A 20,872-nucleotide genomic window follows, 5' to 3' on the forward strand; every position below is an offset into this window, starting at 1 on the left:
AATTAGAATACGCAACAACAATACTCATGTCATTTGAGGAGGTATTGATAAAACACATTTTTCAAGAAGGAAACAAAGAAGCCGATAAACTGGCTAAGCTAGGAGCTGACAAGGAGGATAAATTGACCATAAATTCATCGGTACAGATTACGGACTGATATTAATCTTAAAAATTAAGGATTAAAACCATTCCCTCAAATAAAGTCTATAACATAATACCATATCTTTTTAAGAATAGTGCATTCTTCGAAAATTCCCTTTAGAATAGATAGGAACAAACAATGACAATGCTTCTGTATAAATCTTCCTTTTGCTTAGACTTTATATTGAAATGATGATCATCCCATTAGCTAAAAGATTAAAATTCCAAGACTACTTATTAACATATAATGAAAGACCTCAAATAGACTATAGATGAACAACTATTACATCTAAAATATGGTAATCATCTATTTTATCCTAACGGTTACTAAGCATATATGTTTAAGATTCTTGGTTTGTAATGATATAAATGTTTGCTAACAATAATCTTGGCCAAGATGAGTCATGTTGCAGCATCCCTCAAATCAAGAAAAGAGGGAATCACAATCCATTTATTACAAGTCAATGAAGCCTTATTAATGACTTGGACAAAATACACCCTAATCACTAACAAGAAAAGGAAGGTATAGACTCCTTCAAATCATCGGAAAGCTTTGAAGCAACAACAATGAAGGATCATGTAGAATACAAATTAACATGATTTACTTAATGTATATGTAGAAAAGTCATAAAGGATCGTATACCTTTTGATAATGTTGGTAAACAGATTTGTTCTTTCCAGTTCTGACTCACAGGTGCCCTAATTTGTGAACAAACGCTGATTACAACAGTTTGGAAAGTTGCTTCTAGGAAGGCTAACTTCCCTTTGAATTGTTAGGTACAACTCCCTATTGCGGATTTGCAATGAATTTTGTTTATCCTAAGTTTAACAAGGTATGTTCTTAACCTGAGAACAGGAGAGGTTAACCGGGTTAAAACTATACAAGACTTAACCCAGGCGAGAAATAGTTTAGAGAGGATTAACTAAGCTTATGAGTTTCACACATCCTATGAACTCACAAGATCGAATGGTTCTAATATGCATGCTAGCTGCTACTAAGCTAACTTTATCAGAAACAAAATGCAGAGAAAGGAAAACTAAATCACAGAAAAACGCCTACGAGATCCCTTTCAAACTCATAACGACAATACTTATCATGATCAGTTTGCTGCCTGAAAACAAGGGAACGAAGCTCTGTTCTTTCCTTTTTAATTCAAACAAAGAGAAGATAAAACCATTAACATCTAACAAATTGGAACAAAAAATAATTGATACAAAATACCATTCAATTGACTCTGCAACATCAAGTACTTCACACCAAAAATTAGCCGACCTTTTATTAATCTTTCATTATCATACATATAGGACCGAGATGACCATTACAAATGGAAGTTCAATAGTTTCATCTCCTCAAAAAAAACAAATGCCAAGGAGCCAATTCGTCTACTATACTGATTACATAACAAAAATGGAAAGGGCAAAATATGAATCACTTCACCTTCTTTCCCTTTTCTGCCTTTGCCCTATAGGCTTTGGCGGCAACAGTGATTGGAATTAGCTCTTCATGTTTATGGACATGCACATTGGTGTATCTCAAGAGCCATTTAGAATGCCCTCAAGCCAAACCCTTAATGGCGCTCAACCAATCTTGCAATTCTTCCATGGCCACGTGCACACATCCACCAAGCCTCGAAAGCTCGGAAATTCTATCCTAGCGACTAGAAGTTATTCCTATCAGATCATATGAATTTGGAGAAGTTGGTCTGCATGACAATTACTCCAATTATTGCCTTCCCTTGCCCACTAGACTGCGAGTCTGTATGCAAACCTCTTAGTAGTTCATAATCTCTGTCCTACTCCTTTTTTGCTTTGACTTCAGTTTCTTTAAGTCCTTCTACCACCATGATCATTTCGGATTTGAACTACATGCTCTAAAACCACTCAACTAGGGGCTCATCTCCTTTGGGAAAAATCTTTGCTTCAACGGCATCTTTTACCTTCATATGGATGATCATCTTCAACAAAGAAACACAATCATCACTCTTGACTTTTTCTGCAACCAAGGTGGCCCTATTTGATGATATGTTATCCTTTTCTATTTCCAATCTTCATATGGCATTACCAATCTGCTCTATAATGGAGAGTCCTTTTGCCTTGATCTTCTCACTCCACTCTCTGTTGATTCGCCCAAAATGCTTATCTTCTTGGAACTGGGAGATAAGTGCCTGGACATCTGTGGCTATGGGATCCCTAGTAATGGGCATCCCGGAAATGCTTGCCAAAGGGGTGACTCTTTGCCTTATGAAATTATTCAATTCCTGAATTTCTACTTTCATCCGGACCTTTGACAACTTAAGACTTTCCAGTTGTCCTTCAATCACCTCGTTTGTGGACTTCCACAAGCTGACTTTGGTATCACGTCTAGCTTCCCCGAGATCTACTGAATGCATGGTGAAATCATCCATAGTCATATCCTCAATCCTTCCTTCTTTAGTAGGTTTGGCTATCTCCATTGTTAAATGCCCTATTTCAGGGTCTTGCCCAAGGATAGACAAGGTCTTTTGTTTCTTAACCTTAGTCAATGCGGAGCTAGAACAAACAGCAAGGGATAAGGTATCCTTGTTGGGAGCACCTTCATCTTTCCTCTTTCTCTTCCTATCCAGAGTATCTTCCAACCATGAATCTGTGCCTATCACCTTTGAAGCCATCCCGAGAGACTCAATGCTAAACATCTTCCTTTTGACTGAAGTGACTGCCTTCGCAGTCGAAGAGAAGGGATTCTTTTGAGCTTGTGAAACAAGCTTTCAGGACACTTGGCCTTTCTCTGCTTCTGCAGTCTTCTTAGCTGCTTCATCTAATTCAGTGGATTCGTTATCACTACTTCCTCCATCCCCTATGTCCACTACTTGCACATGAGGACTGCTTAGGAGGAGAAATGTAGGGCTTGTAGATGGAACTGGACTAGTTGGAGGTGAGGGAACTAGAGTAGCAGCACTATCTTTCGGCTCGTCCACCTTCTTCTCAGCTTTTGGCTGGGAACCAATCACTGGGGAGGAGCCGTCATGACAAGTCTTAGCCAAAGGGATATTTTTGTCTGGAGGTTGGTCACCTCCACCTACTAGTTGAGTTGGTCCTTGAGTTATGGCCAGAGTTACACCTGATGTGCCACCTTGTGAGGAAGAAGCAGGGGCCACTATTGGAGAAGCTTGAGTGGGGGTGCTTTTACTTCAACTTCTCCTTGTTGTAGTCCACTTGACCCACTTCCCGGTTCTTTTAATAATTCAGGCCATCGTGACATCTAGATCATCCCCAGTATCTTGATAAGGCTCTGCGCTGATGGGAATATTTCTTAACTTTGTTAAATATGTATTGCTATACATATTCTACCCATCATCTTCTACTCCCTCCACATTGATATCAACCTTATACATTTTCACTTGATCTACTGTGAGTCTAGCGAAAGCAAGATCACGACTCTCGAATTCATCCTTGCAATCGGCCCAGTAGTCTTCAATAGTGGTGATATGTTTGATAACACTTCCAATCTGCAACACCTCTCTTGCATATCCATTTGGATCAAACATAGGCCTTAAAACTTCATACATCTCCAATTTATATTTCATTTCGAACACCTTTGACATGGTCTTTGCATCAGAACAGGACTCACAACTGAAAGCTCCCACCTTCATAGGGAACTCGTAACCTTTCTTCTTTAGACTCCCACTCAGCATGTTCACTTGAATGGCTTGTCTCACGATCTCAATCAACATGATCATATCGCTTGGATATCTTGGCAGCTTCAAGGGGAATCCATCAAAAGCTGCAAGACGCAAATATGAAAATGATGAGAACTGAATAAAATAAATCCCAAACTGACTAACTGTCGCCATAGCTTCGGGGCTAAATCTCCTCTCTGGGCATCCCTCGAGCTCCCTGCAAATCCTCATGGTAAATGCATCATTGACTCTTATATATTCTACATAACTATTTTCCAATTGCAAACATGGATAGAACTCATAAGACTTCAAATTATCAGGGAAATTCTCTACCCTTGAGAGGCCTAGCCATAATTGTAGAGAAGTTAATATGTAAATCAGAAAAGAGGACATATAGAAGGTGTTGTAGAATTTTGCAGCATTAAGAGCATTGGACAGAATCTCACTTACCTCATGAGCCCAATCAATATATTGGGTGTCAAAGCAGATAACTTGTACCAAAAAGAAATATTGCTCAACGAAGTTTAAAGCTTCTACCTCACCTTTCAATCTATGCAAGAGAACTAGGATGTCGACAATCTCGGGCTTGAGATTAGTACCAAAAAGAGTCTTAGGGACCTTACTCTTGGCGCTCCATGGTTTTTGAAACCATGATTGCATAATCTCTTTTCTCCAAACCATTTTCTTCGCAGCAAACTTAGAGACGGCTCCACCAATTGTCAAATCTGAAACTCTTCCCGCTCCGGGACTCGAAGACAATTTACTACAATTTGCCTATCAATGGAGATCAATACTATGTCATCCGGCAATACAATCTGTCTAGTGTCCGGGTTATAATGATTTACACATTCATATATCAACTCCGGAGCTTGGACTGCAACTGGAAAACCTGCTGCTTCAACTAGCCCACATCCTCGGAGCTTCTCAGTAATGGGATGAATAGGCCTTGATCTCACCCTCTTCTAGAAATCTTGCATGTCATAGAAATGGAGAGAAGCATCTGTGAAATTCTATAGTGAAGACTTCAATCCATCAAAACTCGCAAATTTAGTTGCCATTCTGTTTGAAAATGAACTTGAACCCAAAAAATGAAAGGAATAACAAATGTGTGTTTACTGGCTTTTTGAAAAGGTCATGCAATTTTAACAGAATAACAGTTCAAGAGAGAGGTAGTTTTGTAATTGTTCACATTTCCATCTATATAGGGACTTCAATTCACTCGTTGATCTTCAGAATTTGCACCACACGAATGAATTGAAGGAGAGATCCATTGGAACAGTAAATGCATAGTTTTAACAGATATTAAGGTGTCCTTTCACTATTCCATTGGTCCAACGGTGACTTTCTATCTCTCATATTTACTTTCTTGTTTTCCACTAAGTCTCGGAAAGTTATAAACAGCATATTTCGTAACAAAATATCCATTGAAGTGAATTCTGCTTAGTAGATCTTTCCCGCAATGGTTAGATTATTTCCATTATCATCTTGAGAGGTTTAGCACACAAAATATGGGTTTAATCCGCTCATCAACTTGATTTTTCTTAAAATCTGAAAAATTGTCCTCATGGGTTGAAAACTCGCCGAGGAGAAGACAATTTTCATTTCTCCACCCAAGCTTGCCTTTTAACTTCACCTTTTGATCATGGTTTCCTTTGGGTTCGGAGATGTCCAAAAGTAGTGCGAAAGTCATTAGGGACCCACCTTTGCTTCTTTTCCTTCAGAATTAGCTTTTTCAGGAAACTGACTTCATAGGTTAAAAACCCGCCGAGGAGAAGTCGGTTTCTAGTTTTCCGCATAGAATGATTCTGAGAATTGTGTCAAATCCCAAATGTTTCCTGAAGTAGATAATTGTAAGAGGAACATTAATTTGTCATAGGGTACCTTGTTATCTTCTTATTTCGACCCGTATGCATCATTTGCTGCTTTCCGCGAAAAATCGCCTTCATGGGTTGAAAACCCGCCAAGGAGAAGAGGAAGTCCAAGTTTCTGCAAACTTCTGTTCTCATGGAGAAAATGATGAATCCCAAGCAAATATAACTCTTGCAAAATGATCCTTGCATGTTTCGTGAATCTCCATCAGATTAGGTACTAAATTACCTGCAAAAACTCACAACACAAAAGGAAAACCACCCGACTATGAAATGTGGGGAAGAGGAAGATGAAAAATCTAATGACGACTCTTTCCACCTAAGGGGACTCGGACTTAGACTCATACACACCTAGGACCTTACTAGAACACAAAATTTCCACTTTGCAAATTGGTTAGAGAATGATAAGTGGGGCAACAGATAAGTATCAAAGGCAATTGTAATATCTCATTGACAGGACATTAACGTTCTGAGCAACACTAGGGATTTTCTTCCCTATTCTTTTTCCCTCAATGCCTGCACTTTGAACAAGAAAACAATATTTATCAACATTTTAATATAATATATAGGGCATTATGCCTTTTACCTCAAAAAAGAATATTTTAAAAAATATAAGAATATCCAATATATCATCAAAATAGTTTAACATTACAACAGGGATTTGAAATCATTATAAAAAGATATCACATTTTTTAAATAAATCAAAACCAAAACTAATTTTAAAGTTAAAAGACATTAAGTTTATAAAACAAAATATAGTAATTAAATCATATCATTTAAAACTTAAAATCAAAATAAGGCAACAACCTACTAGTACAACAGTAAGTTGTGCACCTCTCATCTAGGAGGTATTGGGTACGAATCTACTCGATAATTAATCTCAATAAATAATAATAATTAATCTTGGCTTTGGCCCGTTACCCATCAAAAAAACATAAAATCAAAATATATGGATATTTTATTTCAACTTTACAAAACGAAAAATAATTAAAAAATAAAAAAACTTAAATTTATTGCAGTTAAGAGAACATGTAAATTAAAATATTAATAAATAAGCTATACTAAATATTAATATTTAAATTAAGAACTAATATGCTTAAACTTAGAAAATAATAAATTTTATTTCATATTACTAAATAAATTAAAAAAATCAAAACACAAGAAAACAAAAATTAAAAAAAAAACGAAATAGAAAACCTAAACTTCAAACTATAAAATGAAACATTAAACAAAAACTTCAAATGTCAATAAAAAAATAGGAACATATGAGTTATCGAAGAGTAATGACGCACACAGAGAAGATGGTAATCGGCAAACCAACATACCATGAAATCTTCCACCCATTGTAGACTAATACCATTATAAAACTAGAGCTTGTAGTTGCCCCACGAAATTCATTGTTATAGGGAACTTGTAGTTGCAAGATAAACGGGAATTTGGTGCTAAACCTTATTTAATTTCTTGGTTGCACCAGCGTCAAACAATTGGTACTTACAATAAAGAACCATTAGTTATTGAAAAAATTGATTGAAACCCCTAACAAGGCCTTTAAAAAAATGTTTTTCAAAAATGTTGGACTTCTCTGTATGAACTTCAGCCGAACTCTTCGGAATTCAATTTTATGGATTGGTCAAATTTCAAACTTCAAGCCAAAAATTTGAGAAAACCTATGACTTAGCTTAGAACACTTTCATTAGCATAGAAACTTCCAAGCCCATGGGTGCACTTGACGGTGGATGAAGGATTTTGTGCATTTTGCAACATTCCTTGGCATAGTAACTTCAGCTCTCATGAGCACACATGGAACTTGATCAAGGATTTTTCCTTACACTTAAAGCCATTTTTAGCAGTTTCACCCATACTTGTCCATTTCTTCACATCTCCTCTCAATTTCTACTATTGGGCATTAATTAGGATCTTTCCATACTCCGTAATTTTCATCCCTTTCTTCTTTTGGGATGCTTTTTCCAGAATGTTCTTAGACTTGGCCATTTTCAAGCTTTTCCTAGCTTTTCACTTTTGGAAGCTTTTTCAAAGATCTTTCTCGACATTTCAACCAACTGCTAGAATTGTTCAACTCCCTGAATATTGAATTGAATACCCTTTTGTTCATTCCTCTACTAGTGTCACTTGTTCCAAAATAGACCTGCCAAAAATAGATTTCCAATAAAATTTAGATAGTAAGCTTGTTCAAACACCAGATTAGACCGACCCACTACTAAAAATAGTATGTACCAAAAATATTAAGTTTATGCAAATGCTCAAAATTCCACTAGCATGCCCTCTTGAAAAAACAATCCTTTTCATACTTAGCCATGTTTCTCTATCCCTCATAAAACTTCCTTTTTCTCATAGCTAGAGGCAGGTAACATTTATTTCCAGACTACGGACGAAGCATCAAAGTAGTTCAAGGGTCGTGAGACAATTTTAAGTGCAAAAAGACTTGGCTTGTTCAGCCAAATAAATGGGGTCCCATTTGTAATGGGCCGATGTGCAAACAAGGTCATGATAGGACTGTCAAGAGCCCATCTGCTACTCTAGTGCATTATCAAGGAACATGACTGAATTGAACATCTTGGAACTTGTCCAACTAACTTTAAAATTTCCCCTAATACTTGAAACCATTAAGGTCAAATAAAAAGCTGATGATTAGCTTTTAATCAAATTCAACTTGTAGTTTTTGCCACCTTCTCGCATTCCTTTATAACAGATTTGATCTGTGCTAGCTTATTGGTTAGTTTTTGCTACTCAATTTTATGAAGCCTCTCTCATTCCTTTATAAACAGTTTTTATCTTCACTAGATTATTGGTTACACGCCACAATTTTCCAGCAAAGAAGGCTACAAATTTATGACTTATTTGAATATCTACCAATGCCCCAATTACTAGCTTGATCCGGGTTGCCCCTTGAGCTGCCATCCATGTTCAACTTATTGTACCCAAAAGGAGGAGCTGTCCAAGCTCTCTCCTTTTAGATCAGAAGGCAAGCATCATTGAAGTCTTCGCTTGCAAAGAGAATTGTTTACATATATGCTCTATGTTGATTTTATTTGTAGTTGTGGCCTAAATCCACAAGCTGACATAGATATCACAAAGGTTGTGATTATATTTATATTATTATTGTGAGATAATATAATTATAGTATTATATAGTACAATTATTATATTTTATTATATGGAAACATAATTATTACATTATATTAATTGGTGCCACTTAGAAGAGAGTGGTGCCCCTTGGCGAAAACCACCTCTCACATTATATATATATATATATATACATATATATATATATATATATATATATATATATATATATATATATATATATTATAAGAGATGTGTGATCTCATTCAATATGCAATAATACCAATTGAATAAATATGGAGATCAATATATCATAATGCTCAGGGGAGACGAATATATCGTCTATGGTTGGGTGGGCAATAAGAGTTATTGCTTGTGGATAATCGAGCAACCCTGGAAAACAACATGGTATCAAAGCAAGTTCCCTACCAGACTTATGAGGTTTTAGAAATAAGTTACCAGAAACGATAACAAAATAAATTGAATTTGAAATTGTTGTTCAACATTAACCATGGAAGAAGCTATAGGAGTATTGGACTGCAAAATATTTCATTTTTGTACTCTCAAAGTTGATCAAAAAGATCAAGTATGTGTAAAAAAATCTGGCAGATCTCTTGATCGCTATGCCATGGAAAAAGTGGTCCTTTGATAGTTGATCATATAAATTATGTGCAGGGGCGGGGGACCATTATTGTGGAGTATCCGGGTACTGAGAGAAAGTTGGTTCATTCATTAGCTTTCACATAAGACATCGCACCTGCTAACGCGGGGGAAGTTGATGATTAGGATGGTAGAGGGGCATACACATATTACAAATTTAATGATTTAATATCCAGCAAACCATACAAGGATGGCAACCACGAGGAGGAGAACCAACAAGTCAGTGGAGAATAGAGGTACACACAGCGCTAGACATTAGTCACCAAAAAAGGTATGGATTACATTCGATGCATTTAACCCACTGTAGCAGCAACTTACTAGTCCACAGTTACATATAAGGACCATATTGACAGATCAGTCTGACAATGCTTCATCAAAAGGAAGCAGAAAATCTTATTCATCACACAGCCATTACATATTTCAAGTAATTAGAGAAAATAGAATCAGAAAGAGGAAGCACTCAAGGAACTATTCAAATCAATAGAGTTTGTGTAGAAATGGGGAATGGTGATCTAGAGCAGTCCGACCCAAAAGGACAATACAAGACAAGAATATATTCATAAAAGGATTTCATGGATGGAATTTTATAATATCTACCAAGAAGAATTGATATGGGTGTTCAGTATTCAAAACGCGCATAATTATCAACAAACATCATATCTACAACAAGACTATTGTCAAGACTTAGCTGAATATTGTGATATTTTGTTCATACTGCCATGAATTGACTATTTGGACTGTGAATACACCCAATGATTGGAAACTAGAGTTTTTAATTTTGTTGTGCATTTACAAAGCTCAGAAATATTGATGCAATGGATATTATTCAAGAAGAGATCCTTCCTTAAGGAGCTGCATGTTTAAAGCTTCTGGTTGTTGTAAGTAAGGATAGCCCAATTCATATCATTTGCCTCAGTCCCCTTGTACTTGCATTTACAGCGATCGCATTATATATGTAAGTATTTGGGGCAACTATGATAAAATTTGAGCAAACTATATATTGTAGTTGATCTTGTTGAGAAAATCATAGTGGTTGAACATTGATATATTTACCTAGGTGTAAAGATTCGATTACACCAACATTTTCAGCACACATTGATAGTTTATACAGTGATCACAAGCCTTCCCCTTAAACAAAAGAAGATGGGAATATGTTTGGAGCTGTGACACTACAGACTGCACTCGTAGCTACAATTTGTCATCAGGAGTTTGGTATTGAACTGTTGACATGAGGAAAAGATAAGCTGGAATTCATATTTTGTGCAGCCATTCATGGTCTGCAATATGAAGAGCATTTAATTTAGAGTGCTTCACCCTTCCATGCATTGGATCGGTTCATTATATTAGACTCTGATAATCTACCCATGACATCCATTATATTAGACTGTGATAATCTACCCATGACATCACAGATTTATTGTCCATGTGCAAGTGGCACTATTTTCTCCTGGTTTGAATCTCTATTTGGTTGATGCACACCAAGGTTAGCCAGTCATAGGCTCAGTTTGGCAAAAGCCAACTGGCAGATGTAATGTCTGATGTCATGTTCAGCTTGTTTTGATGCAGCCAGTACAGCCCACCAAGTTGCAAATTACTCAATTTCGATGAGGTTGTGCATCTTGTATGCAACTCAATTGCGGAGAGAAAGAGGTCGATGTTATCTTTCGAGTTAGAAGTCCAGCAATGACTCTGGGCATGCATGGAAGGAACATCCATTGGAGGAGATAATGCTAAGGAATACCTGGTCAAAGTCAGAGTTATCAAGGAAGATGATCGTCTGCTCTCGAATCTTCAAGAGTACTAACCCAATTTCAATTGAAGGCTCTGTTGCTCAAGGGTTCAAGTATCGCCTAGAGGACGTTATCCTTTGACTACAAGACATAAGTATTCGATGATTATACCTTTGAATTTTGATTATGAATTTTATGGAGTTAATCTTATGATTATACATAAAGAATAGTGAATCATGTATGCTTCATTTGCATTAGATAATCTCATTAATGCTTTCAGGACGAACCAAGAATCATATGAGATTGCATTCAAGGAAGGTTTATACTATGAGACTGAGTTGGTAACTGGAGACGTTTTTTCAAAATAGGGAGTCGGACAATCCATTAGAGGCAACACTGGACAAAGAAGTCAAGAGATTAATGCAAGATCTTGAGCTTTAGAGAGAAAAACTAGAGGATTTTCTTCATTTGATTACCAAGGATCGTGGTCATATTGCTTCAAAAGGAATAGACCATGTTGAGATGACTTCTCTAGTCATCAATCAGAAGACTTTGATTCATGAGATGGAGTCCCATGGCTAGAAGGCCTTTGAGCAAAGACCTAAGTCGTAATACTCCTGGATAGATGGATACTTGGTGAGCTTGGAATTCACCAAGGGACCGTTTGTTTGGTGGAATTAAATAATGTTTGGATTGTCAAATTCTAGTATTTGACAATTCAGGAAGTTTTAAACCCGGAAAATGGTTTCTAGAATATGGTTAAAACTGTTTGGTTCACCTAGAATTCATGTTGAGAAGATGCATTTTCTGTGTTTGGTTCCATAATTCTCTATTATTATTTTCAATAGATATTAACCTATCAATATACTAACAAAGGCAATAAACTATTTTCTAGGCATTTTATCTCATGAAATGTTGACAATGTAATCCTATCCAACTAGTTTGAAAATCAAGTTAACTGCAATTTTTAGTGATTAATGTTGACAAAATTTTGTGATTCATACATCATTTTACATCTCATTTTTTCACCTTCTGTTGCTCTAAATTAATGAAGCAATTGTTGATTGTGAGTCACCTTGCACTAGAAGCCACAAAGCTCCATTATTACCACTCAGCTGATCTTCACTATAAATACATGCAACATCTTCTCATTCGATATAAACAACACCTATGTTGAACATATTGAGCTTTGAAATGGATGGGCATGCTTCTCTTTCATTAGTTGTTGTGTCGTGTATTTTAATTATTGCTTTAGCAACAAACACCAACACTTCAAAGGTCACAAATATCCTAGCAGACAAGGATGTTCAAGACACACTATGTGGAAGAAAAGTTTTGTGCAGAACCCCAAATCCACCCAAGTGAGAGGAGGGTAGACTTACGCCGACTCCAACAATGCCAACAACAACAAATATCTCCTTGTCCAACATGCCTCAAAAGATCGCTCACCCCAAGGTTTGCATATAATATTTAAGTGCTACTTCACTACTTTTGTTTGTTATGTCTTAAAATTGACAGTGAAGTGGGTTTTGCAGGAGCAGAAGGAGATATTAAGCTGGATAATCCGGAGAACGACATCAAGTTGAGCAGCGAGCATTACAAAGTGGTCGCAAACTTCCACACTCATCCCTTCACTGGCAAGACACAACAAAGGGAAGACTCAGACGGCATCAGAAGAGCATACAAGAGAGGGATGCCCATAATAGTTGTTTCATGCTCTAGTGTGTTCTACACAACACTGATAAAAAATGCAACCGTTACCAGCAGATCCAAGGTGTTCAAGAAGTTGCAGTTGCAGAGATGAAACCCTCCTCCACAATGTCACCCGAATCTGCGAGAATGAAACCACAAGGTGGAGAGAAATGATAGTAAAACTCAAAAATTATTAAATTTCATTTACCCTCAATTCTCATTTAAGTGGAATTGGAATTGATTTTCCATTTCCACTTTTTTAGATGGGAGATTAAAATCCATGTTTTGGGGGTAAATGGGAATTAACAAATCCTCATTCCATGTTTATATTTTGAAAACAAATTTAGAATATGTTATTCTAGGATTTGACAATGACAATTCCAAGCCAATTCCACCAAACGAACAAGCCTCAAGAGTGATGCAAAATCCAATCTTGTAATTCATGACAAGTCAAAGTATGTGAAGATCCAATATTACTATATTAGAGATATAGTGCAAATGAATGCTATTCAATTAAATTACATTAGTACTAAAGATCAGATGTTCGATATTCTCACCAAGCCCCTTGCTAAAGTGAAGTTTGTGCATTTCCAAGACAAGCTTAGAGTTACCGAGAATGAAACCCTTATTGAGAGGGAGTCCCAACATTGGTGACTCCTTTAGATGTACTAAAATGTATTCTTCTCTATGAAAGAAGTTTGTGGTGAAAGCCCTTCTTCCACCCTCTAGGAGCAGTCATGGTGGATTCACTCTCTCAGAGTAGCAATGGTGGATGTCATGTGAGAGAGTCCATAACTTAGCATTCTTCTCTGAGATGAAGAAATTGAAGTGTTAGTCCTCGTGATACATTTCCTTTGAGATAGGAAAATTGAGGTGTCAAAACTCATAGTGCATTTTTGTGAGATAGAGAAATTGAGTCAGCCCTCATAGTACATTTCTCTGAGACAGAGAAATTGCGGTGTCAATCCTTGTAATGCATTTCTCTTAGAGAGAGACTTGAGGTGTAAGCCCTTATTACCAACCTTTGACATGGTTCATGGTTCGATGTCAAGTGCGTGACACCATGACAACACCACGTGAGAGAATTCATGGGGACTTTCTTGTACTTGTGTGTTCCCCCTCTAGATGAGCCATGGTTAATATCATTGTCAGGTGACGATCTCAAAATGGTGGACAAATGTGCATCTTACCATCATTGTAAGGTGGCAATTTCAAAATGATGGTTGACATCTCATGGTGTAATATTTATGTATGGCCATAATGGTGGATATTACATACAAAGATATCTAAGCCATAATGGTAGATATCAGGTGACATGATAAATATGGATAGACAAAATGGTGGATATCACATGAAGTAACATTGATGGATAAGTCATGATGGTTGATGTCACAAGAGGTGATGTCTTTTCACATACAGATGTAGCCATTATGGGCAATCATCACAATAAAGGTAATGTAACCAATATATGATAAGAAGGAATCATCCCTTGCTAGGAGGGAGTGTTAATTTTATTAGAGTTAAATCTCTCTATTTTTGTTTCTCTCCCTTCAGTAGATTTACTTCAATTTCTAATGGTCACTCCTCTTCTATGTTTTCCATATTCTCTCTTTGTTCAATATGGAAACTTTCTCTTTCTCTCTTCGAAATGGTTTTATCTCTCTCTTTGTTAGTTATAGAAACATTCTTGTGTATACTTGTATATATAGATCATTTACGATTTCTGTTAAATAACACATTCATTATTTTAGCATAAGATGGTATCAGAGCTTTTTTTCAAACAAATATAATTTCATTATTGAAATTTTTTGACTTATTTCTTGAAATAGGTTTTGAAAAACTTTAATTTTTACATGAAATTTTAGACTCAAGATTTTCAACATCCTTTGTTAAAATGTGTTCAAACTTGCTGGAATTTGTTCTTTTTAAAATTTGTGTAGGGTTTGTGTATCTTTTTTGTCTGGGCACAGTCTTCTTTTATCCTGCCCACACGACCACCTTGCTCTGAAAAGAGGTTGGCTTTTTGGAGTTTTTGAGTCTGCACTTGACATCTTTTGTGAGCCTGTTTTTTTTTGCAATTTCGTGGCATTCTTTTTGGGCATTTTTGACCTATCTTTTTCTACACATCTTCTGCAAAGGGCAGCATCTAGGGTGTTTTAAAGCCTTTGTCTCTGATTTTTGTCCAGCAATTTTGTTTACCACCATTTTTTCACAGTTAAATTTGTGATTTTCTTTTATTGTAGTTGTGATTGGAATCCACAAGCCAACATAGATAGCACAAAGGTTGTGACTATATTTATGTTATTATTGCGAGATAATATTATTATATTATTATATAATTGTTATATTACATGATAATATAATAATTGTTGTATTACATAATAATATAATAACTACTATATTATTTTAATAATATATTAATTGGTGCTGCTTGGAAGACTAGTGCCCCTTGGTTAAAAGTCACCTCTCACATATATCAATATATATATACAAAAGATATAAGATAGATACACACACACACACACGTATGAGATGTGTGATCTCATCCAATATACAATAATACCAATCGAATAAATATGCAGATCAATATATCATAGTTCTTGGGGCAGACAAATATAACGTCTATATTTGGGAGGGCCATAAGAGTCATTGCCCATGTATAATCAAGCAACCCTGGAAAAACAACACTCTCTTCCTTCCTCTCTTCCCCTTTACACATAAAGTTTGCTTCTTCCTTTTATACCCCAAGTTTGAGGGAGTCACAAGTTTTCATTTCATGCCTTTTGACTATTCATTAAACTTTACTTAAGTTATTATGATATATTTTAATTACAGTAATTTTTAATTTCAATTTGGATTTTATTTTTATTCTTTAATATTTTTATTTATTATTAAATCCTATTTCAAAAATGAGACATTTCACATATGTCCATGTTACCGAAATGGAAATCCAGCCTAAAGGTACATAATTCCCCAAGATTTCATATTTCCTACTTTACAAATTTGAAGAGGTATGTTATACTCTATAAGTGGTTTATACCAAGCCTAGGTCCCAAGTGTTACACAATAGACAACCCAAAAACTATGAGATATGAACCTGACTTGTTAAATCGTAAAGCATATTGAGCATATGATGAAATGAAAGAGTAAATGGCAATGTGCTATACCTATTCTATAGAAACAAGGGATAGCATAGAAAGCTCTTGTATTCCTCATGAATTGGTAATTATACAATAAATAGATTTAAAGACTCGTATTGCCGCAAAATTGAATCTACAGAAGGATTGGATCGCACTGAGAACATGTACAGATGTTGGAATCAATATCCTTACCTACAAGGTGAAGTCTATACCTATTCTACAGAAACAAGGGATAGTGTAGAAAGCTCTTGTATTCCTCATGAATTGGTAATTATACAATAAATAGATTTAAAGACTCGTATTGCCGCAAAATTGAATCTACAGAAGGATTGGATCGCACTGAGAACATGTACAGATGTTGGAATCAATGTCCTTACCTGCAAGGTGAAGTATCATTTGGGCTTAAACTCATTGACCTCTCTCTTTCCAAGGGCTTGTCCAGCGGTACACAGTAATGCCCACTGTGCTACACAGCTTTGTACCGTGGTACATGCTGCAAATTTCACCCATCGGAAAAAAAAATTGGTATCAGCAAGAAATCATATGGTAATGTTTGAATAGCCCAACACAATGATGTACTTTAACACAATATTTTCCAGGCTGCAATGTGGGCAATGTCATGCAATGTGACAGTTGAAGGATGTGTGAGGTATGAATCCAGCTGCAAGAAGTCCAAGGATGCCTTGAAAAGGTGTAAACTACCCCTAACGTGCTTATATTTCTCAACTCAGTAGATTAAATTCTTGTTCATATGACTTGGAATTTTATGAAAGTTCTATGCATCATGAATGTTTGTTTTTAATAAATTAGCATGCAATATGTCTTATTTTCCATTGCTCCAACTTCCCAATTGTGTTCATCATTGAGCTTCAGGTTTGAAATCTCTCAAGTTTCACATTTCTGGCTATATATTTCTCTACCAAACTTAGCAAAATGGACTTGTCCAAATACTTCCACAAAGTAGTTTGCTTTTCCACGTGCACTAAATAAACAAAACGAGACCAGCACTCTGTTCAATGTGTAGAGTAACATCTGTAATATGCAGAGTGATTTCTTACTTGTGGTCAAACTACATTGGAAACAGAAGAATTAAGTTGTATATCAACAATGTGTCTAAAAAATTGCAAAGCAAAGTATCACATCATGTATTCCCAACACTGCAATCAATCATTAATCACAACTTGTACTTCACCAGATCATCATCTTTACAAAAGAAGATTTCTCCATCTAAATATCCCAAATTTCTCTTTAAAAAAGACACTTTGAGGCTTTCATATAATCTATGTACCTTTAATTAAGTTAAACTAGAAAAGACAAAGTAGAAATCGGTGTCTGATGAATGAATTGTGGCCAAGTAAATACACCTCATATTATGAACTCTATGTTAGGATTAAACCACAGACAGAAATAATAATTACATACAAATATAAGCAATATCAGAAAATATTGAATCGCACAAAAGAGAACACAAGACACCAAGATCTAATGTGGTTCACCCAATCCCTGGGCTACGTCCACCAAACAACAAGTCCAATATTATATCAATCCAGTGATTACAACCTGATTACAATCCATAATCCCTTACAGCTCAATACAGCCGCAAGAAACAACTATCGCATCACACATATGAAAATCCCTAACCCTAGCACTTTTATACAAGTATTTTGCCACTTTAGGGTTATAATTAATTACAACATGTCGGCCCAAAAAATTATGAAGTATGTACAGTACTTCCCTGATCAGTCACCACAAACTAACAATCTCCCACTTGGGGACTGATTAGGGTCCACATTAAACAACAATCTCCCACCTGGAGACTTGATCCTGTAGCAATATCGCTACGACATGGGGCTCCCACTAGATCAAACCACCCTGGACTTTGTTGTTATTTTATTATGTTTAGTCTAGAAGACCAACCAAAGCTAAAGAGGAGTTCAGCTTCTCCCTTGTCACTACCTTGGTAAACATATCTGTTGGATTGTCATCTGTATGTATCTTGTCCAACTTTAATGTCCATCATCCAAAACTAACCAAATGAAATGGTACCGCAACTAAATGTATTTTGTCTTTGAATGCAAAGCAAAATTCTTCACGAGATGAATGGCACTCTGACTATCTATAAACAAATAATTATCCCTCTGAGGGTGTCCCAATTCTTCCAAGAAGAACTGAAATCATATCCCAAAAGTTGTTGACAGTGAAGGAAATGTAACATAATATTTGAATACATCTATTTTCATGTATGTGAAACAATTGCAGTCTATCAACTTGTATGATTAGTTATCACAATTCAACTCCATAATTAGAAGTCAATATCCATCGACACATTAAGGGTTTGGCAATCTAAGTATAATTGATTGTGAAAGAAGCTCAATGGTTAAGCTCTTGAGCTAGAGTAGTACTTGGATGGGTGGGCCCGTTGCAAATCCTATGTTTCACTCTATTGACAATCAGCAAGATACAATGAAGGATAAGTGGACCATTCATTATCATGAGAGATCAATTCTAATGAGTCCTTTGTTCATCTCATATCGATCAATAAATATTGATTGGAACCTATACAATTGAATAAGAATTGCAATAAATCATCACATAGATTGAAAAGCCATAACATGTAAATGAGCCCTTGGTCTACTCGTGAAGTTAAATGGTTTTGAATCGGCACACCTTGACATCTTTGCCAAGTGCAAGGCCCCACACCATAAGCCATGAGGTAAGAATTGTGTCCTAGACAACTTCAACAAAATAGATACCTCTCAATTCTTAGCTCTTAGCCAAAAGAAGTTTCGCCCTACAGCTTGTGCTGATAGCTAAACGATAATGTAGAACTAAATTCAGTATAAAATGTTATAACAATTTAAAAATTTATAAGCAATGTGAGAAGCAACTCTAATATTTGATTGCACTCCGCTTTACACAACTATTTAATCGTATTTAGCTTTTTACAAATAACTATTTACCGCCCTCCACGTGAGTGCCCACTTTCTTTCACATGAGCTGAGTACAAACAACCGGGGACTCAGAAAACAATTGGTATCCAATATTCTCTGCCTACAATTTGTGGGCAGCTTATTTTTATTCACTGAAATTCAATTCCAATGAGAGGAGAATGATCAAGTTGATCGCTCGAAAACAAATTGAGGGCCAACTGTTTACTAAAATGTAATGCTAGGGGTCGGTCTTTCAAAAAAAAAGAGTAGGAATTTTTTGAGTTGAGTTTTAGATAATATTTCAAATTTAAGGGTCAACTTGGTAACTAAAAATCAGATTTTTGAAGGATACTCTACGGAAATGAAAACAAAGCGACGAAGACTGAATCAAGTAGCAACTTCAAAGTAACTCAAAAAACGCAAATGGCATGCGAATTGTTTACTAAATGTAATGCTAGGGATCGGTCATCAAAAAATTAGGAAATTTAGAGTTAAAATTTAGATAATATTCGAATTTGAGGGTCAACTTGCTAAATAAAAATCAGATTTTTTAAGGATAATCTCCGGAAATGAAAACAAAGCGACGAAAAGTGAAACAAGTAGCAACTTATCCGTAATTCAAAAAAGGCAAATGGCGTGTTTGCGAAGTACTTCCTTTCAAGTTTCCAACCGACTATCCACTGTTCAAATTATATAGGGTTCGTCCAGGGTCCAATTTAGAAAGAGTGAGAGAGAGTGAGGAAGAGGTTAAAAGAAGCTCACCTCGGAGAGGCGCAGGCCAAGAGCGGCCTTCCACTCGCTTGATCCCATGCACCAACAGCGAAGCCCAGGGTTGATGCATTGTAAGACACGGATTCCTCAAATTGTCTGTCATCTTCGTCAGGTACAGGAAAGTTCGTGCTTTTACAGACTAATTTCACTATATGGCGCAGAATGTATTGACCAGTAATCGATAAATCTCCAGAGACACAGACAGGAAAGTCCACGATTTTGTATGTCGAGTCCGACGATCTGGTATTTCCTAAATAGAGAGCCTACTAGATTCGTAGAGGTTTTTTTTGGCAATGATTGAACACGGCCCGATATAGATGAAGCTAATTTTAGGAGGACTAATTCGTGTGTAAATATATCTATTATTAAAAATGGGTTAAAGCTGCTTCTTTTTTGGTTCATTATTCTATTTAAAAAATTATTTAATACCAAATTATCATTACATTATGATAATAATAATAATAATTAATATTAAATGTTATAATATTTTTTATTTTAATTATAACACTAAAAATTCTATAAAAATCACATCACCGTTATTACATATATGATATAATGAATTAAAGTTTTGATTATTTCTTATTTATCTATTATTATTTATTAAATTTAATTATTATTATGTGTTAAGTCCAAGTAAACTTGAATCTAAAATCTCTTACAATTTTAGTATTGTGTTATAAGCTCTTGTCTTCTATATGTACATAATATATTAAGAATGTTAATGCACTAGAGATATTGTTGAAGTTACATTTACTATATTCTTTTTATTCTTTTTTTTTTTTTTTTTTTTCCTAAATGTAAGAAAATAAGAATCAAATTATTATTATATTATTGTATTTTTATTTTTTATTTGTATATTTGACAAAAGTAAAAAATCTATAAGATAACAATTTTTTTTTCATACTTACAAGCGAAATACTTTGCCTAGTGAAAATGACGAAAAAAGCAAGGCCCCCGACAAGACTCGATAACAAAAAGGGTTATCATTCACATGCCCCTGCAAGCAAATCCAAGCTTTAGAACCACTCTAAAAAGGCATAAAATCATCAACAGATTATAGGGAAGAGTTATCTTCCAACTCAAAATTGTTTTGAAGCTTTATAAACAAACCAAGAAGAACAACAAACTAGTAAATCAATGGCAAAGATCACCAATTTTGAAACCCTAATCCGGCTCCATGCAAATCAAAGTGCAGACATC

General features: G+C 35.6%; 1 protein-coding gene across 3 annotated transcripts in view; it reads right to left on the reverse strand.

Annotated features, from left to right (window-relative positions):
• Positions 1-19,897, reverse strand: part of LOC149545000 (RNA-binding ASCH domain protein) — a 41,013-nt gene extending 21,116 nt beyond the window's left edge. For all 3 annotated transcript variants that reach the window (XM_089795509.1, XM_089795508.1, XM_089795510.1), the window contains exon 1: positions 19,664-19,897. In XM_089795509.1, the coding sequence (XP_089651635.1) occupies positions 19,664-19,775 (112 nt within the window). In that variant the 5' untranslated portion in view covers positions 19,776-19,897. The remainder of the gene's footprint in view (positions 1-19,663) is intronic.
• Between the last annotated feature and the right edge of the window lie 975 nt (positions 19,898-20,872).

This window comes from Cupressus sempervirens, chromosome 8 (assembly GCF_028749045.1).
Source record: "Cupressus sempervirens isolate cs-2001-9-10 chromosome 8, ASM2874904v1, whole genome shotgun sequence".
Lineage (NCBI taxonomy): Eukaryota > Viridiplantae > Streptophyta > Pinopsida > Cupressales > Cupressaceae > Cupressus > Cupressus sempervirens.